This window comes from Budorcas taxicolor, chromosome 10, assembly GCF_023091745.1.
Source record: "Budorcas taxicolor isolate Tak-1 chromosome 10, Takin1.1, whole genome shotgun sequence".
Lineage (NCBI taxonomy): Eukaryota > Metazoa > Chordata > Mammalia > Artiodactyla > Bovidae > Budorcas > Budorcas taxicolor.
Genome location: NC_068919.1, coordinates 35597894 through 35620655, shown reverse-complemented (window position 1 = coordinate 35620655; position 22762 = coordinate 35597894). Strand labels below are relative to the sequence as shown.

General features: G+C 38.3%; 1 protein-coding gene across 1 annotated transcript in view; it reads right to left on the bottom strand.

Moving 5' to 3' along the window:
• The window catches only part of MGA (MAX dimerization protein MGA), a 147045-nt gene that overhangs the window by 30739 nt on the left and 93544 nt on the right, over window positions 1-22762 (bottom strand). The window contains exons 8-9 of the mRNA XM_052647402.1: window positions 21393-22057; window positions 17274-17622 (exon numbers count right to left, since the gene is read on the bottom strand). Coding sequence (XP_052503362.1) covers window positions 17274-17622; window positions 21393-22057 — 1014 coding nt within the window. The remainder of the gene's footprint in view (window positions 1-17273; window positions 17623-21392; window positions 22058-22762) is intronic.

Here is a 22762-nt window from a genome sequence, read left to right as displayed (position 1 = left end):
GGATGAGGTGGCTGGATGGCATCACCAAATCTATGGATCTGAGTCTGAGTGAACTCTGGGAGTTGGTGATGGACAGGGAGGCCTGGCGTGCTGCAGTCCATGGGGTTGCAAAGAGTCTGAAATGACTAAGCAATTGAACTGATACTTTGCAAAAGCTGAAGTTCAGGGAAGTCCAATAATAAGAGGCAGAACCTGGATCAAACCCAGTCAATCTGGTTCCAGACCTGTTACTGCTGCCTTCTGATGACAACTTCTATTCAATAGTCAGCCTGAACTCAGCATAGAAGCAAAAATACATAAACAGGAAAGCAATGAAACCTAACTAAGACGAAATCATATCATCAACAAATTCTACACAAAGGAAAACATGTACTGATTCTTAACCAAATTAAATAGAGGATTTGGTTAACAGGCTGTTGGCTGCTTTTTCAAAAGCAAATTACCCATTCCCATCAATAAGACAAGAGAAGCAAACATTGTGTTTTGCATTTCAATGATATGTGCTCAGAGAGGATAGCTCCAAACCTAAGACCCACAATCTTTGCCTAAAATCACATGAAAGGGGCAACTGACACTTAATCTTGCATAAGAAAGCAGTATCCAAACTGCTACCTGATCTCATAAGAAGTCCATTTGCTCTGAACACTAAGACCCAATTACTGATGAATAATTTTGTCTAAAAGTCTCCTAAGGCTAACATCATTCAGAGTGTAACTATAAAATACTGACTAGAGGTTTAAAGATTAAAACACCAAGGGCGAAAAAACCTGAGCTAGAATGTGACTGAGTTAATTTGTTAGCTACTTAGCAGCCTCTGTTATCCAACTTTTGTTAACTTAGTTTATTTATCACATAATTCACATAGGCTGTTAAAAACCCAGTATTCATTCAGGTATTCAAATATTTGAACATTTCATATGTATCAGACTTAGTAGACACAGTAATGAACAAAACTGATCAAAAATTCTTGCTTTCATGGAGGTTATACTTAAGTTGTAGAGGGACGAGGGTAAGACAGTCATAAACAGGGAAAATAATGAAAATATGTAGGATTTTCAAGTGCTTATAAGGAAAAAACCAAGCACAGAGAAGTACTGATAAACTGTTTAGTGAGTATGTATGAGTATATATCTTAAGGGGGATGGTTGCAATTTTTAAAAGGGTAAACCAGGGTGCCCTTACAAAGAAGGTGGTGTATACAGAGCCTCTATCAATCATTTGGTTAAAGCTTTGTTGTCTAGTTCTATGAATTATTTCACACATATTAATTTTACTACAAAAATAAAAGGCTTCAGGTCAAACAACATTGTCTTGCCTCTTTCAATCATCTTTCAAGGACTTTCTAAGCCTCCATAAACTAAGGATTTACTAAGAACTCTTTTCATCTTTTTTTTCTTTTGAAAATAACAGCTCATAACTTCACAATACTTCCAAAGAAAACCTCTTAAAATGTCTAAACATATTAATTTCTCAGAGAATCAAAAACAACTCTAAATTTTGTGGATAAAACAGAAACTGTGGCTCCAGTAAACAGGAGAGTTCACAAAATCTATTGAATTGAGTTCTGTTGAGGACAGTGTTAAGATTGGAATGACAGCAACTAGGGTAAGCATTAAAAATTAAGACTACCATTGGGCAGAGACTACACCTGAAGCCATGAAAATGGACAGACTCCACATAAGACCCTGAACAACAGTCCACTTCCCCACACTTCCTTAACCCCGCTGTCCACTTGATTCCTTTACAGTCTGGAATCCAAGACTGAACACTTCTCTTTCCCCCTCACAATACACTTGAGATACTCCTACCTTTCATCTGAAACCCAGATAAAGGAAGTTAGCAAAGACACAATGAGGGGAGAGACAGAGTAGCATATATTCACAGAAGCCAAGAACAGAAACCTGTTTCAAGAATAAAGTAATATATCCCCTTGTTTCTATTCAAATGCCTTCCAATACACACCATCTTCCCAAGGTTCTGTAGCATGATCATTTTGCCTTCTCAGTTCTCAAAAAGCCTTTTCTTCATGATACTTAAAACATGGCACTATTGTTATTGTGGCATTTAAAATTATCATAAATATATATCTACATGTTTACCTGTTCATCAAATTGACAGTTATTTCTTACAGACTTAGTTTTCACTGTCTATATCTTAACTCCTCTCACTCCTAGCAGTGCCCAGAGTACTTGCTTCATGAATGAAGTGTTGGGCAAGTAAGTCCCAGAAAACTGCTATGCTAATAATCAGCATACTATATTCATCTCCCTCCCATTCTGAAGGCATTTTAAACCTCTTTATTGTGAAATACCCGTATGTATAGAAACAATGTATATACAACTTAATAGCAATACATATTAACAAATATACAACCATGTAAACTCTATAAAGATTAAGAAATGAAATATGGCCATAAACCTCAGAAGCCTTTGCATGTCTTTCTCATAATTCCTTCCTACAAGCAACTCACTTAAATTATTAGCCACCTCTCTGCATTCCCTTTTAACACCAAACATCATCACTAAACATCACAGCTTAATTTTGTCTACTTTTGAAATTAATTACAGAGATGTATTCCCTGCCTAGCTTTTTTTTTCCTTCTCACTCAACAATTTTGTAAAATATATCTATATTCTACACATAAATCATTTATTTTTACAGTGGTATATACTATTCCACTGATTATTCATACTATTATTTATTCATTCTAATGCTATCAGATATCTGGGTTTGTTTGCAGGTTTTAGGTACTGTGAGTCATTGTGCCAAAACACTGTTGTAGAATGCAGTTCTGCTGGTTACTCTGGAGTCAAACTACTAGACTAAGGGCATGTGAGTCACCAATCCCAGCAGAAACTGTCAAACTACTTTCCAAAGTGCTTATGCCAATTTACATTCCCACTAGCAGTACATCAAAGCTCCCATTTCTTAAGAGCTGGTATCATCAGAGAATTTTAATTATAACCATTTTTGCAGGCATGCAGTAGAATCTTGCTGTGGATATAGTTTGCATTTCCAATTATAAATGAGATGGTCAACATCCCTCCTGAAGTGCTTCTAAAAGACTTGCCCCCACTTTTAAAAAAATATTTACATTTATTTGGCCATGGTGAATCTTAGTTGTGGCATGCAGATCTTTAGTTACGGGATGATAACTCTGTAGTCGCTGCACGTGAAATCTCAGTTGTGGAATGTGGGATCTAGTTATCTGACCAGCGATCGAACCCAGGTCCCAAGCACTGGAAGCACAGTATTAGCCTCTGGGCCACCAGAGACTTGCCCTTTTTAAAATGGGACCACTTAGTTCTGATTAATCTGCACCAATATCTCTATATATTCTGGATACAAGTCCCTAAATATTGCAAGTATCTATTTTCTCACTGTAGCTTACATTTTCACTTGCTTAATGTCTTTAAGCAATGAGCTTCTCATTTTTAACTCATCAAATATATTGGCTTGGCCAAGAAGTTTGTTTGGATTTTTCTGTAAGATATTACGAAAAAACCTGAATGAACATTTTGGCCAACCCAAAAAGGACTGATTATTTCTCCTGTTACGCTTAAGAACCCTTCTACTAATATGAGATCATACACACACATGTGCATTTTTTTAAACATTATCTTCCAAAAGTTGTGTTGATTAGCTTTGACAATTGGGTCTGTAATCTATGTAGAAATTATTTCTATGTATAGCGTGAGGAATAAAGTTTCACATATTCCCGATATGGATATTCAATGATTCCACAAACAGTTACTGACGAGATCACCCTTTTCCTTACTCTGCTGCCACTTTTGTCAAACCAACTGCTCATGTGTCTGAGTCTACTGCAGCCTCTCTATTTGGCCTACTAGTCTATTCAGTTGGTACTCCAGCCAGAAGCATCGTTCTGTTGTTGTTGGCCACACCACGCGGCCTGTGGGATCCTAGTTCCCCGACCAGAGATCGAACCCTTCCCTCCTGTACTTGAAGCATGAAGTTTTCAACCACTGGACTGCCAAGAAGTCCCCATCCCATCTTAAAACGAGAGTTCTATAACTTTCGACATTTAGCAAGCAAGACCTCCCGCCTTATTCTAGACTGCCCTGGCTATTTCTAGGTGCATTTTCATATAAATTTTGGAATCAGCTTTTCAAGTTTCACATAAAAAGTTGTCACAATTTTGATTAGGATTGCAATGATTAGAACTGCAATGAAATTACAGATGAAAAAGGGAAGAAACACCATTACAATATTCAGTTTTGCTTGCTAGGAGTTTTTTGGGTTTGGGGTTTTTGTTGTTGTTTAAGAATGGATACTGAGAGGTTTCTGGGGAGATGATGGAGTAGGCAGCACCAAGATATATGATTCTAGATGTGAACAATAATTGTACTGGCAGAATCTGATATATTTTCAAACTCTGGAGTCTGATGAAGAATTGCACCTTTCAAGGGAGGACTGGGACAGTAAACGTTCATTAGGTTCAATTTCAGTTCTTGGCACAACAACAGCTACTCATTCCTCATCACCTGGTCACCTGGCAAGCAGCTGTGCACGTGTTCCTGGAGCAGCTTGCAACACAGTGGGAGCGAAGGTGGGCAGAAAGGACCTTGTCCTCTAAATATCAGGGATCTCTGCTCTGACTGCTGCTTCTGGCCACAGAGGTGCACAGAGGCAGGAAGCTATTACTGTTGAAGCTACCCACTTGGTTGCAAGGCCTTTTCCTTCTGTCTTAGGTAACTTCGAGGGGATTTAAAGGGACACCACCCTCTCCTCTCTTCACTTTTCACTCATCCCCCTTTACAGGAGACAGACACTAAAGACTAGAACACTTGGGGAAAAAAAAAAAAAAACCCTGCATATACAAGGAAAATTAGAAAGGGACTCTGCATGCCTAGGGCTTCCCTCATCGCTCAGCTGGTGAAGAATCTGCCTGCAATGCAGGAGACCCTGGTGTGATTCCTGTTCAGGAAGTTGCCCTAGGGAAGGAATAGGCTACCCACATCAGTATTCTTGGGCTTCCCAGGTGGCTCAGACAGTAAAGAATCTGCCTGCAATGTTCAGTACCTGGGTTGGAAAGATCCCCAAAAGGAGGGCATGGCAACCCACTCCAGTATTCTTGCCTAGAGAATACCCATGGACAGAGGAGCCTGGAGGGCTACAGTCCCTGGGGTCGCAAAGAGTCAACACAACTGAGCGACTAAGCACACACATGAATGCCTAAGGAAAGGCTTGACACAGACAGCCTACAAGAATCAAAAAAACAGAAACAGTTAAGAACAAAAAAATCCGAAGAAGGAAAAGAATCTGATTTCCAGAGTTATCACATTATCAGATTCAAATGTCCAGTGTTTTACAAAACATCACAAACCATACAAAAAAAAAAGTATGGCCCATTTCAAAGAAAAAAAATTAATCAACCATCCCTGAAAAAGACCAAAAGATAGATATACCAAAGACTTTAAAATAACTGCCTTAAAGATACTCAAAAAAATCAAGGAAGATGTGGAGAAAGTCAAGAAAATAACATGTGAAAAAGATGGAAATATTGATAAAGAAACACAAACCCTGAAAAGAAACCAAAAAGCAATCCTGGAGGTAAAAAAGCACAGTAACTAAAATGGAAAATTAACTACAGGGACTCAAAGGCAGATTCAAATAGGCAAAAAAAAGAATCAGCGAATTTGAAGATAGCACCATGGGAATCATGGAGTCTAAGGAAAAGAAATATAAGAGATTAAAGACAAGTGAACAGAACCTAAGGACCTGAGTGATACCATCAAGTAGACAAGTATAAGCATCACAGGCATTCCAGAGGGAGAAGAGAAAAAGAAATGGGCAGAGAGAATCTCTGCAGAAATAACAACTGAAAACTTTCAAATTTCAAGGAAAGACAAGAATATAAACATCCAGAAAGCTCAACAAATTCCAAGTAAGATGAACTCAGAGACCCACAGTGAGACACATTATAATCAAACTTTCAAAAGAGAAAGACAAAGAATCTTGAAAACAGAAAGAGAGAAGCAAATCATCACTTACAAGAGATCCTCAATAAAATATGAGCAGATGTCTCATCAGAAACTCTGGAGGCCACCAGACAGTGATCAGATCTATCCAAAGTGTTAAAAGAAAAATACTATCGACCAAGAAACCTAAATGTAGCAAAATTGTCCTTCCAGAGAGAGAGAGAACCTAGTATTATTATAACAAGAGTCTATAAATGTACTCTTCATTTTCTATAGAATTTGAGAGATTAATATGCATTTAAAGGGAAAAAGCATTAGTATGAAAGTTATTATTATTATTTTTAGTTTATAACTCTGAATTTTGTTTTCTACATAATTTAAGAAATTAATGCATTTTAGAAATCATTTGCTTGTGAATACACGATGTATAAATATGTAACACTGTGACATTAACAATCAAAAGGTGTGGAAGTATAGCTATAAAGGAGGAGAGTTTTTTTTAATGTCAATCAAGTTGATATAAATTTAGAGTGTTATAACTTCAGGATGGTAAATGTAAGCCCTGCGAACCAGTCCATTCTAAAGGAGATCGGTCCTGGGTGTTCTTTGGAAGGAATGATGCTAAAGCTGAAACTCCAGTACTTTGCCACCTCATGCAAAGAGGTGACTCATTGGAAAAGACTCTGATGCTGGAAGGGATTGGGGGCAGGAGGAGAAGGGGACGACAGAGGATGAGATGGCTGGATGGCATCACCGACTCGATGAACATGAGTTTGAGTGAACTCCGGGAGTTGGTGATGGACAGGGAGGCCTGGCGTGTTGCAACTCATGGGATCGCAAAGAGTCGGACACGACTGAGCGACTGAACTGAACTGATGGTGACCAAAAAAGAAAAAAAAAAAAAAAAACTACACAAAACACACAAAGGGAAATGAGAAGAAATTTCAAACATTTGACAACAAAATACCAACTAAAAACAAAATAATAGAGTAACGCAGGAACCGAGGAACCTAAGAGTTATTAAGTATACAGAAAAACGAACAGCACAATGACAGAAGATCCTTCTTATTGATAACTATTTTAAATATAGATTAAAATCTCCATCAAAAGAAAGATTGGCAGAATTGATTTAAAAAGAAAAATAACATGATCTAATTATACCCTGTCACCAAGAGACTCACTTGAGATCCAAAGGCACAAACAGGCTGAAAGTGACAGAAAATGATAATCCATGCAAACGGTAACCAGAAAAGAACAGGGATGGGTATACTAAGACCAAAGTAAACATCAAATCAAAAAACAGACAAAGAAGGATGTGTGTGCGTTAGTCACTCAGTCATGTCCAACTCTTTGCAACCCCAGAGACTGTAGCCCAGTAGGTTTCTCTGTCCATGGAATTCTCTGCGCAAGCATACTGGAGTGGGTAGCACATTCCCTTCTTCCTGACCCAAGGATCAAACTTGGGTCTCCTGCATTGCAGGCATATTCTTTACCATCTGAGCCACCAGCGAACCCAACAAAGAAGGCTGTCATATACTAATAAAATGTTCAATACATCCAGAAAAAATAACTTCTACAAACATTCATACACCTAATGACAGATCATCAAAATACATGAAGCAAAAACGGACAAAATTGTCATAGATGGCATCTTCTTCCATCATAAGGCTGTTTTGCCTACACTGAATGCCCGCAGTTTAGTGTAGCAGTCATTGTTATATGTGAGATAGCTCTTCTGGATAACTTGATGCAGCTTCTATACCAGTACTTGCTGCTTCTCCGTGGATTTATTTGTATGTCATGGAAATAGTTTCTTTCCATAAACCTGAAGAACCAAACACAGCTAGCTTTAAACTTTTCACCCTCTCTCAGAAGACTTCATAGAATTCAAGACAATTAGGGGCTTTTTTGCCAAGAAAATGCACTGGTCATAAAAAACACCCTTTTCCAACAACACAACAGAAGACTCTACACATGGACATCACCAGATGGTCAACACCGAAATCAGATTGATTATATTCTTTGCAGCCAAAGATGGAGAAGCTCTATACAGTCAACAAAAACAAGACCGGGAGCTGACTGTGGCTCAGATCATGAACTCCTTATTGCCAAATTCAACTCAAATTGAAGAAAGTAGGGAAAACCGCTAGGCCATTCATTCAGGTATGACCTAAATCAAATCCCTTATGATTATACAGTGGAAGTGAGAAATAGATTTAGGGGCCTAGATCTGATAGATAGAGTGCCTGATGAACTATGAAATGAGGTTTGTGACACTGTACAGAGACAGGGATCAAGACCATCCCCATGGAAAAGAAATGCAAAAAAGCAAAATGGCTGTCTGGGGAGGCCTTACAAATAGCTGTGAAAAGAAGAGAGGGGAAAAGCAAAGGAGAAAAGGAAAGATATAAGCATCTGAATGCAGAGTTCCAGAGAATAGCAAGAAGATACAAGAAAGCCTTCTTCAGCAATCAATGCAAAGAAATAGAGGAAAACAACAGAATGGGAAAGACTAGAGATCTCTTCAAGAAAATTAGAGATACCAAGGGAACATTTCATGCAAAGATGGGCTCGATAAAGGACAAATGGTATGGACCTAACAGAAGCAGAAGATATTAAAACGAGGTGGCAAGAATACACAGAAAAACTGTACAAAAAAGATCTTCACGACCCAGATAATCAGGATGGTGTGATCACTTACCTAGAGCCAGACATCTTGGAATGTGAAGTCAAGTGGGCCTTGGAAAGCATTGCTACGAACAAAGCTAGTGGAGGTGATGGAATTCCAGTTGAGCTGTTTCAACTCCTGAAAGATGATGCTGTGAAAGTGCTGCACTCAATATGCCAGCAAGTTTGGAAAACTCAGCAGTGGCCACAGGACTGGAAAAGGTCAGTTTTCATTCCAATCCCAAAGAAAGGCAATGCCAAAGAATGCTCAAACTACCGCACAATTGCACTTATCTCACATGCTAGTAAACTAATGCTCAAAATTCTCCAAGCCAGGCTTCAGCAATATGTGAACCGTGAACTTCCTGATGTTCAAGCTGCTTTTAGAAAAGGCAGAGGAACCAGAGATTAAATTGCCAACATCCACTAGATCATCAAAAAAGCAAGAGTTTCAGAAAAACATCTACTTCTGCTTTACTGACTATGCCAAAGCCTTTGACTGTGTGGATCACAATAAACTGTGGAAAATTCTGAAAGAGATGGAATACCAGACCACCTGACCTGCCTCTTGAGAAATCTGTATGCAGGTCAGGAAGCAGCAGTTAGAACTGGACATGGAACAACACACTGGTTCCAAATAGGAAAAGGAGTACGTCAAGGCTGTATATTGTCACCCTGCTTATTTAACTTCTATGCAGAGTACATCATGAGAAACGCTGGACTGGAAGAAACACAAGCTGGAATCAAGATTGCCAGGAGAAATATCAATAACCTCAGATATGCAGATGACACCACCCTTATGGCAGAAAGTGAAGAGGAGCTAAAAAGCCTCTTAATGAAAGTGAAAGAGGAGAGTGAAAAAGTTGGCTTAAAGTTCAACATTCAGAAAACGAAGATCATGGCATCTGGTCCCATCACTTCATGGGACATAGATGGGGAAACAGTGGAAACAGTGTCAGACTTTATTTTTTGGGGTTCCAAAATCACTGCAGATAGTGACTGCAGCCATGAAATTAAAAGACGCTTACTCCTTGGAAGAAAAGTTATGACCAACCTAGATAGTATATTCAAAAGCAGAGACATTACTTTGCCGACTAAGGTCTGTCTAGTCACGGCTATGGTTTTCCTGTGGTCATGTATGGATGTCAGATTTGGACTGTGAAGAAGGCTGAGCACCAAAGAATTTATGCTTTTGAACTGTGGTGTTGGAGAAGACTCTTGAGAGTCCCTTGGACTGCAAGGAGATCTAACCAGTCCATTCTGAAGGAGATCAGCCCTGGGATTTCTTTGGAGGGAATGATGCTAAAGCTGAAACTCCAGGACTTTGGCCACCTCATGCAAAGAGTTGACTCACTGGAAAAGACTGATGCTGGGAGGGATTGGGGGTAGGAGGAGAAGGGGACGACGGAGGATGAGATGGCTGGATGGCATCATGGACTCGATGGACGTGAGTCTGAGTGAACTCCGGGAGATGGTGATGAACATGGAGGCCTGGCGTGCTGCGATTCATGGGGTCGCAAAGAGTCGGAGATGACTGAGCGACTGAACTGAACTGAGCTTAGGAGAATGTTGTGACTGGTATGATACTCTATTCAAACCACTGAAACTTTCTCAGTGTCAGCAATAAGACTGTTTTGCTTTTTTATCATTCATATGTTCACTGGAGTAGCACTTTTAGTTTCCTTCAAGAACTTTTTCTTTGCATTTACAACTTAGCTAACTGGTGAAAGCTTTATAGCTTTCAGCCCATCTCAGCTTTTGACATGCCTTCCTCACTAAGCTTAATCACTTCTAGCTTTGATTTAAAATGAGATATGCAAGACCATTCCTTTTACTTGAAAACTTAAGAGACTACTGTAGGGTTATCAATTGGCCAAATTTCATTATTGTTGTGTCTTAGGAAACAGGGAGGTCAAGCAGAGGGAGACAGATGGGAAATAGTAGCTAGAGTAGTCAGAATACACACAACATTCATTAAGTTTGCCATCTTGTATTGGTACAATTCATACAAGTGTATAATAATGAAAAAATCTGAAATATCGTGAGAATTACCAAAATATGACACAGAGGCATGAAAGGAGCAAGCTTTGCTGGCAAAATGGTGCCAACAGACTTGCTGGACATTGATTGCCACAAACCTTCAATTTATAAAAACTGCGATATATTCAAATTACAATAGAATGAGGTATGCTTGTGAGTGTCTTTGTTTATCCCAATTATATCAGCTTTACAGTAAAATCAGGTAGTATAAGTCTACCAACTATGTCCTTGTTTATCAAAGGACTACTCTAAGTCCTTTATTTTCCATATAAATTTTAGAAACAACTCACCAATTTCTACCAAAAGAAGCCTACTGAGGTTTTGACTGGAACAGAACCAAATCTATAGGTCAGTCCGAGGAAAACTGTATCTTACCAAGAATCTTCTGATGCATGAAAACTGTGAACCTCTCCATTTACTTAGGTGGCGCAGTGGTAAACAATCCATCTGCCAATGCGGGAGATGCAAGAGATGTGGGTTTGATCCCTGGGTTGGGAAGATCCCCTGGAGAACATGGCAACCTACTCCAGCATTCTTACCTGGAGAATCCCACGGACAGAGGAACCTGGCAGGCCACACAGTCACAGGCTTGCAAAGAGTCAGACACGACTGAAGTGACTTAGCATGCATGCATGCACTCAGCACTTTTTAGTATAAAGGATTTTCTTTTTTTTGCAACTTTAGTCAGATTTATCCTTAAGCATTTCATTTCTTTGTATACTATTTTAAATGGTTTTTTTAACTTCAATTTCAAGTTGTTCACTGGCATATATACAAATATACTGTATCTTGATATTGTTGAATGTTGTAACCTCACTAAACTAACTTATACTTCTAGTAGTTTTGTAGATTTCCTAGAATTCCCCTATCTACAAAAAAGCCAATTTTATTTCTTCTTTTCCAACCTGGATTCATTTTCTTTTTCATGCCTTATTGGCTGGCTAGGCTGTATGATGTTAAACAGACATAATGAAAGAGAAATCTTCTTCATTCCTAATCTCTGGGAGAAAGTACTCAGCCTTGTACCAAAATTAGTATGTTGGCTGCTAAGATTTTTACAGATGCTCCTTATCTGGTTGAGAAAATTTCTTTCTATTGCTAGTGTGCTTAAGGACTTTCATCAGAAATGGATTTTCCCAATTTTTCAAAATATCTATTGAAATCATATGATATATATATATATTTAAAGTCTGTTATAAAAAAGAAAAAGTTTGTTATGGTAATGGTGAACTACACTAATTATTTTCAGATGTCAAACCAATCCTGCAGACCTGGGATAAATCGCACTAGGCCACAACATATTTATCCTTAAAATATACATAGATGTGACCTGCTAAATTTTTATTTATAATTTTTATATATGTTCATAACTAGTTTGAGTATTAGGGTAACACTGGTCTCACAGAATGAAACCATTTTATGGACTGTTTGTAGAGACTGGATATTATTTCTTCCTTAAACAGTTTTGCAGATGTCACCATGAAGATATCTGAAACGAGTGTCACTTTGGGAGTTTTCATTACAAGTTCACAGGTATAGGGCTAAGCAATTATTTCTTCTTCATGAGTCTGGCAGCTTTGCAGTCTTTCAAAAAAACTTTTTCATTTCATCTAAGTTGTCCAATTTATTTCTATAAAGTTGTTTCTAATATTTCCTTATTATCCTTTGAAAGTCTGTAGTAATGTCACTTCTCATTCCTGATATTGATAATTGGTGTATTCTCCGTTTTTCCTAATCAGTTTCCTACAGATATCAATTTTACTGATCTTCTCTTTACATCAAGTTAACTTGCAGGTACACATTTCCAACAAAATTCTAAGCAGGCTGAGAAAGCAGGAATATCAGATTTTTATCCTTTGTCATGGTACCACCCCACAGTAGCTAAGTGGTGCTTTTATACCATCTGCAGTATTTTTAGACAAACAAAAGAGTAAACAGGTGATAAGAGTGAAGGCCAAATTTCAGAAATCGTATCTTACACAGTGGAAAAAACATAAAGATTTGGGAAACTTGGGTTCAAATCCCTATTGCTCACTTAACAGCAATGTGACCTTGAGGAACAAGCCACTCAAATGCTTAAGCACTCAATTAGTGTATTTGTAAAATGGAGAAACCTCCTTATCACGAAAAGTTGCAAGATTTAAATAACATAACCCTTATAGAGTGCCCTTCATAAAAACTATCTAATAATGTTAGCATCCCTCTGTCCACATCAATGAATTAATGGGCTGCTAATCACAGAAAAAAATTTAAGTCTATTATAATGACCAAAAAAAGCAATTGTTAAATACCTAAATTTCACACATCAAAAACACTAATTTTTAATTTATATATTAACTGTAGAATAAATTCAAAAACACTAAAAACTCAAACTATACAAAATGACACAAAAATGAAAGGCAAATCTTCCACCACACCGTGTCACAGTCCCATAACTGACTACTTTCAACCATTTGTATTCAGTTTTGGTGGTTATCTCAATAATTCTAAATGAAACATTTTATACTCAACTCCAAGATTTTAGCATTAGCTAGGGACTCAGTGTCATGAAAGATAACGAAATTAGCATCCTAAACTTGTTCCACATCTCAACTTCTATCAGCTATAGAGCTGCTGCTGCTAAGTCACTTCAGTCGTGTCTGACTCTGTGCAACCCCATAGACGGCAGCCCACCAGGCTCCCCCATCCCTGGGATTCTCCAGGCAAGAACACTGGAGTGGGTCGCCATTTCCTTCTCCAATGCATCAAAGTGAAAAGTGAAAGGGAAGCCGCTCAGTCGTCTCCGACTCTTGGCGACCCCATGGACTGCAGCCTACCAGGCTCCTCCGCCCATGGGATTCTCCAGGCAAGAGTACTGGAGTGGGGTGCCACTGCCTTCTCCAGCTATAGAGCTACTTTCACATTATCATGGTTTGTGGTACTAATTTCTATCCTAAAAATTTGGAACTTAACTGTGCCAATTCTAAAAATCAAAACATCCATACATCTGCTTAGTCAATTATGCTTACGTGATCAATCCTTGTGAAAGAAAGTGAAAGTAGCTCAACTGTGTTTGATCCTTTGGTACTCCATGGACTGTATAGTCCATGGAATTCTCCAGGCCAGAATACTGGAGGGGGCAGCCTTTCTCTTCTCCACGTGATCTTCGCAACCCAGAAACCCAGGTCTCCCGCAATGTAGGCAGATTCTTTACCAGCGGAGCTACAAGGGAAGCCCAACAATACTGGAGTGGGTAGCCTATCCCTTCTCCAGGGGATCTTCCCAACCCAGGAATCAAACTGGGGTCTCCTGCACTGCAGGCGGATTCTTTACCAAACTATGAGGGAAGCCCTATCAATCCTTGTAGAATCAACTAATGTGACTGACCCCTAAGGAGAAGAAAATGTAATCAGTCCTATACCACTAAGTCTGTTCAAACTGTCGAATAGATTCTCTTTTCTTATTAATTAATATTATTATTATTATTCATGCAGCAGGTGGGATCTTAGTTCCCAGATCAGGGACTGAACCAGTGTTCCCCACAATGGAAGGTGGATTCCCATCCAGTAGACTAATAGGGAAGTCCTTCTTTTCTTAACTCTTCATTGCTTGAAACTTACCAAAAATTGTACCAGTTCATACAATAGTTGGACCATAATTCTCCTGTACAAATTTTTTCCTTCCTGTGTTTTCAATTCTTTTTTTAATTGATGAAGTTGGCATATACTTTCACCTAATCATGAATCATCCAGGCTCTTAACCATGTCATTTCTTAAAATAAAATAAAACTAATATACTCTTAAAGGTAGTCTTCTCAGCATCTTCTGATTTTTCTATTTTAAATAAGACTGCTTGCTTTATAGTCTTGCTCTATAGTAGTCATCCTAAGATTGTTTATCTTGAGCTGTGTTCATAACTCACTAGAAATTATCTCATGTTTCTTGAATTTTTTTTTTTTTTTCATTTTCTGGAGCACAACCTCAAGAAAGTAACCAAGAATCTGTAAGAGATCAACTTCTTGCATCCTGATGTTTTACTATATCTCTATTTCATGCATAATTATAAATTACAGTTTATAATTTGGCCAACCAAAAGTGTTAGATTAAAAATTCATCCAATCCCTATTCAACTCTGACTTTAAGAATATTACTCAAACATCCAGTACTATTGATGATCTCTTTGACACCAAAGTGATTCGAAATCCTTCCTAGTAGAAGTGGCTTCTTCTAAAAAGAGTTCAGGACATACTCCTAACTCTCAGTGTTCTGAAATGTCAGGAGTGCGTGTCTACATAGATTCACCTGAAAATCCTTAACTGCCTGGTATTCAGTGGCCCCTTAAATCAGAAATGTCATGTGCTTCAGCTTTGAGACATTTTCTATCACCACTTCTTTCTATTCTATTCTACTCTACCCTACTACTTTTATTTATTTATTTTTGGCCACACCACACAGAATACAGGATCTTAGTTCCCTGACCAGGGATCAAACCTGTGCCCCTTCAAGTGGAAGCATGGAGTTTTAACCACTGCACCACCAGGGAAGGTCCTCTACCATCATTTCTTCCAGTAATTTGTCTTTCATTTTCTCCTAACTTTCTCCAACTCCTTTTAATCAGCAATTTTTTTCTCGTTTTCCACCTATCTTTTTGCAAAACACTGATAGATTTCAACCTCTTCCAGTTTCTATATTTACCTTTATTTTCAGTCTCAACAACACTTCTGCCTCCAAGAACTCTTCCCTATTTCTACTCCTTTTACAGAGCAATCATTACAAAAATATCTTCCTTCCTTTCCCCATTGCTCCTAGAACATAGTAGACAATGTCTTTTATTAAGGACTATCCCAGTGAGAAAACCAAAATATACTTCAATAATTGGCTGGCTTCTGGAGTTTAATTCTAATTAAGATACAGGGTAAAGTCTCTATCAAGAAAACAAAGTAATAAACTTAACAGATATACAGTATTCCTCCTGCTGCTGTTTTTGTAACTTACTTCCATTGCTTTGAAATGGAAAAGTATTGCTGTTAAGTGCAAGATGGGGGTAAACTCAACAAGGAGATATCGGAAAAACTAAATTAATAACTTTGTATTATATTTCATTCTAAACTTTTAAAATCTTATTTACAAGAAGTTCATGAAGGTAGAGTACCTTATTTGAATACTGAAATAGCAATTAGAACAGCCTGGCACTGGTCACAAAATAAACAGCAGAAACTAAAAACAGACCCAAACACTAGTATATTTTCATTTCCTGTATCACAGATGACATTTTAAACCAATAAGTAAAATACTTATTCTCAACAAGTAATAGTATAACTGGCTAGCCATCTGAGAGAGAAATGATGCCCTACTCCAAATCTCATATAAATTCCAGATATATTAACAATTTAATTTTTTAAGACCATTTATTAATCTAATTTTTTTAAATCTTGAAGATAGAGAAAGACTTTCTAAATAAGATTCCATAGAACCAAAATCATAAAAAAAAGGAGACTACTAGACTTAACCATGTCATCTCAGATTTTCCTTCGCCTAAGGGAGACGGGAAGAACTCTGAAGAAAATTAAAATGTAAATTACAAAATTACAACCTGGGAAAAAATAAAACTCTTGGAAATATACAGGAAAAATACAAAGCCACTCCAATAAAAGTTAGCAAAGAATTTGAAAAAGCCATTTACAGTTTATAACATGTTCAATAAACCTATCACTACAGAAATATAAATTTAAGAAAAGACATCAGTTTCTGCCTATCAGTTTTAATATCTAACAAGAATATAGAACTGGCACTATCCAACTAGTGGTAACTGTATAGTTGGTACAATTGTAGCAACATATAAAAATGTTTAAAAATCCTCATTGTCACAGCAATTCCACTTTTAATAGCCTATACTGAACATGAATGTTCATCACCATACTATCTGAAAACCCAGAAAAGCTAAATATCCAACCAAAAGAACTGTAATAATACAAAGCTATTAAAAATAAAATTATAGAGCTGCAATTGTTAATACAGAAAGCAGAATATGATTTTATGATAAGCAAGTTATAAAAGTTACTATATATACAGAAGTTTCATTTCTATAAAAAATATATATGCACACATGTAGATGAACAGAAATTACTGGAAGAATATATATCAAAATATTAATCATCCAATCCGACTGAAGAAAGTAAACAGCAAATAATAGCAAATGTAAACATAAACTGCCAAAAATGGAATATTAACCCTCTAATAAACTAAGGGTTTCCCTGGTGACTCAAACACTAAAGAATCTACCAATAAACTAAGAAGCAAGAAACTCTCTAATTACGTGGTGAAATTAGTCAATCTATGTAAACAAAACAAAAAGATACAGTATAAAAAGAAAAAATGAAATTGAGAGAAGATTCGAATTTAACATGGAAGAGCTATCTTCAAGAGAAAATTCCCATTTAAAAAAAGCATATGAGTGCAGGTCTGTGTACGTCACACATGCCATATACAAAGAGTATTTTAAGAATAATAATTAAATCCTTATGAGATCACGGATTAAGAGGATTAAAGCAATTTATATCTGAGATACATTTTCAAATAATCATACTATTTGAAAAAAAAAAAAAACCAAAAACCTGTACTGTCTTAATTCTTAACTGATACTCACTGTACTCTAGTTTCTTTCTCTTCTTTTTCTCTTTCAATTGTTCTTCCTCTTCTTTGACTCCCTCTTCTCCTTCTTCTTTTTGCTCCTCTCCCAAATTATCATAAAATACTGGATCACGATGAGCACTCTTCTTCTGGAAATGCTTAGTTTTGGATCCCCCTTTAACAAGTACAACTTTTCTTTTCAAACAGGTGCAGCCAAACATGCAGTCTGGTCGGCGGCAGTGAGCAGGCTGGCGCTTCTCCAAAGCTAGACTTGAACATACACACCCCAACCGACAGAAGTCATTGTTACATGGAGGGGCTCGTTTCCTTATGATCGTGTGGATGGGTTTAGTTTTGAGAGATGCCTAAAATTAAGAGTAGAAAATTATAAATCTACTAAATCATCCCCTAACAAGTTACGATCATATACTGGTCTGCCGCATTCTATTCTGAGCACTCAGTACAAACAGTAAAAGATTAGTGCAGATTCAGAAGACAAAGTAGGAATAAAACCAGAAGTCTGAGCTATCTCCCATTCTAAAACGCATAGCACAGATAAGAGAACAGATATTTTAATTACTGTTGGCGTTAGTCACTCAGTCAGGTCCGACTCTTTGCGATCCCATGGACTGCCAGGCTCCTCTGTCCACGGGATTCTCCAGGCAAGATACTAGAGTAGATTGCCATTCCCTTCTCCAGTATTTTAATTAATTATGAGCCAAAATATCAACAAGGATGAATTTATTCTCAATAGACATCACACATAATGCTACAGAGCAGGGGTTGACCAACTTAAAGCCCAGGGGCCAGATTCAGTCTGCTTCCTAGGTAAAGTTTCATTGGAACACAGCCAGGTCCACTCATTTACATAACATCTATGGCATTACAATAGCAGAGTTGAGAAACTGCAACAGAGACTGTAAGGCCTACAAAGCCAAAAGTATTTACTATCTACCCCTTTACAGAAATTCTTTACTGACCCTTGCTCAATGGTAATTAATAAACGGAGAATAGAATAATACATGCGTAACTAAAATCAGATTGATTACATATTCTTTGTAGCCAAAGACGGAGAAGCTCAATACAGTCAGCAAAAACAAGACCAGGAGCTGACTGTGGCTCAGATTATGAACTTCTTTTTGCCAAATTCAGAATTAAATTGAAGAAAGTGGAGAAAACCACTAGACCATTCAGCTATGACCTAAATCAAAGCCCTTATGACTATACAGTGGAAGTGAGAAATAGATTTAAGGGACTAGATCTGATAAGAGTGCCTGATGAACTATGGACGGAGGTTCGTGACATTATATAGGAGACAGGAATCAAGATCATCCACAAGAAAAAGAAATGAAAAAAAGCAAAATGGCTCTCTGGGGAGGCCTTACAAATAGCTGTGAAAAGAAGAGAGGGGAAAAGCAAAGAAGAAAATGAAATATATAAGCATCTGAATGCAGAGTTCCAGAGAATAGCAAGAAGATACAAGAAAGCCTTCTTCAGCGATCAATGCAAGGAAATAGAGGAAAACAACAGAATGGGAAAGACTAGAGATCTCTTCAAGAAAATTAGAGATACCAAGGGAACATTTCATGCAAAGATGGGCTCGATAAAGGACAGAAATGGTATGGACCTAACAGAAGCAGAAGATATTAAGAGGTGGCAAGAATACACAGAAAAACTGTACAAAAAAGATCTTCACAACCCAGATAATCACAATGGTGTGATCACTCACCTAGAGCCAGACATCTTGGAATGTGAAGTCAAGTGGGCCTTGGAAAGCATTACTACGAACAAAGTTAGTGGAGGTGATGGAATTCCAGTTGAGCTATTTCATCTCCTGAAAGATGGTGCTGTGAACGTACTGCACTCAATATGCCAGCAAATCTGGAAAACTCAGCAGTGGCCACAGGACTGGAAAAGGTCAGTTTTCATTCCAATCCCAAAGAGAGGCAATGCCAAAGAATGCTCAAACTACCGCACAATTGCACTCATCTCACATGCTAGTAAAGTGATGCTTAAAATTCTCCAAGCCACGCTTCAGCAATACGTGAACCGTGAACTTCCTGATGTTCAAGCTGCTTTTAGAAAAGGCAGAGGAACCAGAGATCAAATTGCTAACATCCACTGGATCATCAAAAAAGCAAGAGTTTCAGAAAAACATCTATTTCTGCTTTATTGACTATCCCAAAGCCTTTGACTGTGTGGATCACAATAAACTGTGGAAAATTCTGAAAGAGATGGAATACCAGACCACCTGACCTGCCTTTTGAGAAATCTGTATGCAGGTCAGGAAGCAGCAGTTAGAACTGGACATGGAACAACACACTGGTTCCAAATAGGAAAAGGAGTACGTCAAGGCTGTATATTGTCACCCTGCTTATTTAACTTCAATGCAGAGTACATCATAAACACAGGGCTGGAGGAAGCACAAGCTAGAATCAAGATTGCCGGGAGAAATATCAATAACTTCAGATATGCAGATGACACCACCCTTATGGCAGAAAGTGAAGAGGAACTTAACAGCCTCTTGATGAAAGTGAAAGTGGAGAGTGAAAAAGTTGGCTTAAAGCTCACATTCAGAAAACGAAGATCATGGTATCTGGTCCCATCACTTCATGGCAAATAGATGTGGAAACAGTGGAACAGCTGACTTTATTTTTTTGGGCTCCAAAATCACTGCAAATGGTGACTGCAGCCATGAAATTAAAAGACGCTTACTCCCTGGAAGGAAAGTTATGACTAACCTAGATAGCATATTAAAAAGCAGAGACATTACTTTGCTAACAAAGGTCCGTCTAGTCAAGGCTATGGTTTTTCCAGTGGTCATGTATGGATGTGAGAGTTGGACTATGAAGAAAGCTGAGCACAGAAAAACTGATGCTTTTGAACTGTGATGTTGGAGAAGACTCAAGAGTCCCTTGGACTGCAAGGAGATCCAACCAGTCCATCCTAAAGGAGATCAGTCCTGAATGTTCATTGGAAGGACTCATGTTGAAGCTGAAACTCCAATACTTTGGCCACCTCATGCAAAGAGCTGACTCATTGGAAAAGACCCTGATGCTGGGAAAGATTGAGGGCAGGAGAAGAAAGGGACGACAGAGGATGAGATGGTCGGATGCCATCACCGACTCAATGGACATGGGTTTGGGTGGACTCCAGAAGTTGGTGATGGACAGGGAAGCCTGGCGTGCTATGGTTCATGGGGTTGCAAAGAGTCAAGACACGACTGAGCAACTGAACTGAACTGAAGTCTTTAGGAATGATTGATTATAAAAGATAAAATTTATATTTAGTCCCAATATCTGATGATCTTCAGCTCTAGAATTTAGTCACAGAATCTAAAATATGCAAGGTAAACTACAGAAATTTCATGACAGAAAACTTCTCCACATGCTGCTGTATCATTTCACATGCACCAAGGCTGTAACATACCATTCACCTATGTTACCATAGGTGAATCAACAGTTAATGAAAATTTCTTAATATATAATTTTATAAAAGACAAAACTATTTTCTCTGTAGGTGAGAATTTGGGGCATTTTCTGGGATGTAATACCTTCTAAGCAGAGTTTTCAAAGCTGTTTTAACAAGCCCAGTAACTGTACTTGCCCACATGCTGGAGAATGAAATTAGAAATGTTCAGAATAGTTAACTGCCTTTATAAAAGAGAGGGACAATTCAAACACAGGATTGTACAGTCTCCCTCTGCTGGCAGGAGGAATCCACACTTGGTGTCTGCTGCTGCTTCGCTTCAGTCGTGTCCGACTCGGTACGACCCCATAGACGGCAGCCCACCAGGCTCCTCTGTCCCTGGGATTCTCCAGGCAAGAACACTGGAGTGAGTTGCCATTTCCTTCTCCAATGCATCAAAGTGAAAAGTGAAAATGAAGTCGCTCAGTCGTGTCCGACTCTTGGCGACCCCATGGACTGCAGCCTACCAGGCACCTCCATCCATGGAATTTTCCAGGCAAGAGTACTGGTGTCTAGTTGATAACAAATGTGGAAGACATTTCCTTAGCTGTCACTAAGGTAACTGAACACCCCATCCTCCTGCTGAAAAGCCCCATTCCCATTTCTCCTAACGACCTAATTCTTTCTCGACAAGATAATATGCTTTTGGAAAACAAAAGGTACCTACTTGAGCCGTAAGCAGAGTTGTTAAGGATACATCTGCTCGCTCTTCAGTGATATAGGTCCTTGGTTTTCCTTCCCAAAGTGCACAGTCTTCCAGATCCATTAGCTTCACTTGAGATTTAGACAAGCCTGGAGGGCGAGATCCCTGTTGTTGCTGCTGCTGCTGCTGCTGGTGTGCCTGCCGCAAACTAATTTGCTTTGGAAATGTATTTTCATCTAAAGTTGGCACAATCAAGTTATTCACCCGGTTTTCTGAGGCGGTGCCTGAAGAATTCTTGGTAATCTTATCTCCTGGAATCATATGAGTGTGTTTCTGCTTTGGGGAAACAGGGTATGGTAAAATGGATTTATAAGATGATTTAGTTCGGCCACTGAAAGTTGCCTGTTTGTTTTGAGACTTTGCCTTTCGAGAGACAGAGGGTACAGAATGAGGTTTCAAAGAGTAGGAGGTAGAAGGGGAAATGGTAGACTGCTTCTTCAGCACACTATCAAGTGTTCGAACATAGCTGGTACTCTTGGTGGGAAGCTGGTATACCACAGGAGACGTGGGAGCATTAGAAGAGAAACCCATGCTTGTTTCCATCAGCTTGCCTTCATTTTCCAAGTATTCATCCAGCTTATCACTGCAGAAAGCAGAACGGTTTTTCAATGGACCTTCAGAATTTCCACCTAGAAATAATGATAAACAGATACTTAAAGAAATGTAAGACAGATATGTATGTCTCTAGAAAAATACACTTAAAAAGACCAGGAGCTTTCACTTATAAGCTACCAGATCTTCCAAACTGTCCCTCCTCAGAAGTAAGGGAAAAAGTTAAGGGCACAAAAACAGTAGTACAAAATTTAATTTTTAAGGAACAAGAAAAAGCAAGTTTAACAGAGACAAGAATTACACTATTACAGTGTATAGTGAAGTCGCTCAGTCGTGTCCGACTCTTTGTGATCCCATGGACTGTAGTCTACCAGGCTTCTCTGTCCATGGGATTTTCCAGGCAAGAGTACTGGAGTGGGTGGCCATTTCCTTCTCCAGGGGATCTTCCTGACCCAGGGATCGAATCCAGGTCTCCTGCATTGCAGGCAGACGCTTTACCATCTGAGCCACTAGAAGCTCTACACTATTATAATACTGTACAAAGATTCAAAGAGGAGAAAAAAAGTATTAAACAAACAATAAATTTATCTAGTTAGAGTGTAACTGCAAACAATTGCAGTTTGAAAGGAAAAGCACTAAGAAAGGAGACCAACAGACACACAATCAAAATTTATATTTCAGATTGGATTTAGAAGTTTATTTTGAAGTACTATAATATTACTGGAAATCACTATACAGCTCTGAAGTATACAGTTCTGAAATAATGCTTGACGATGATGCTT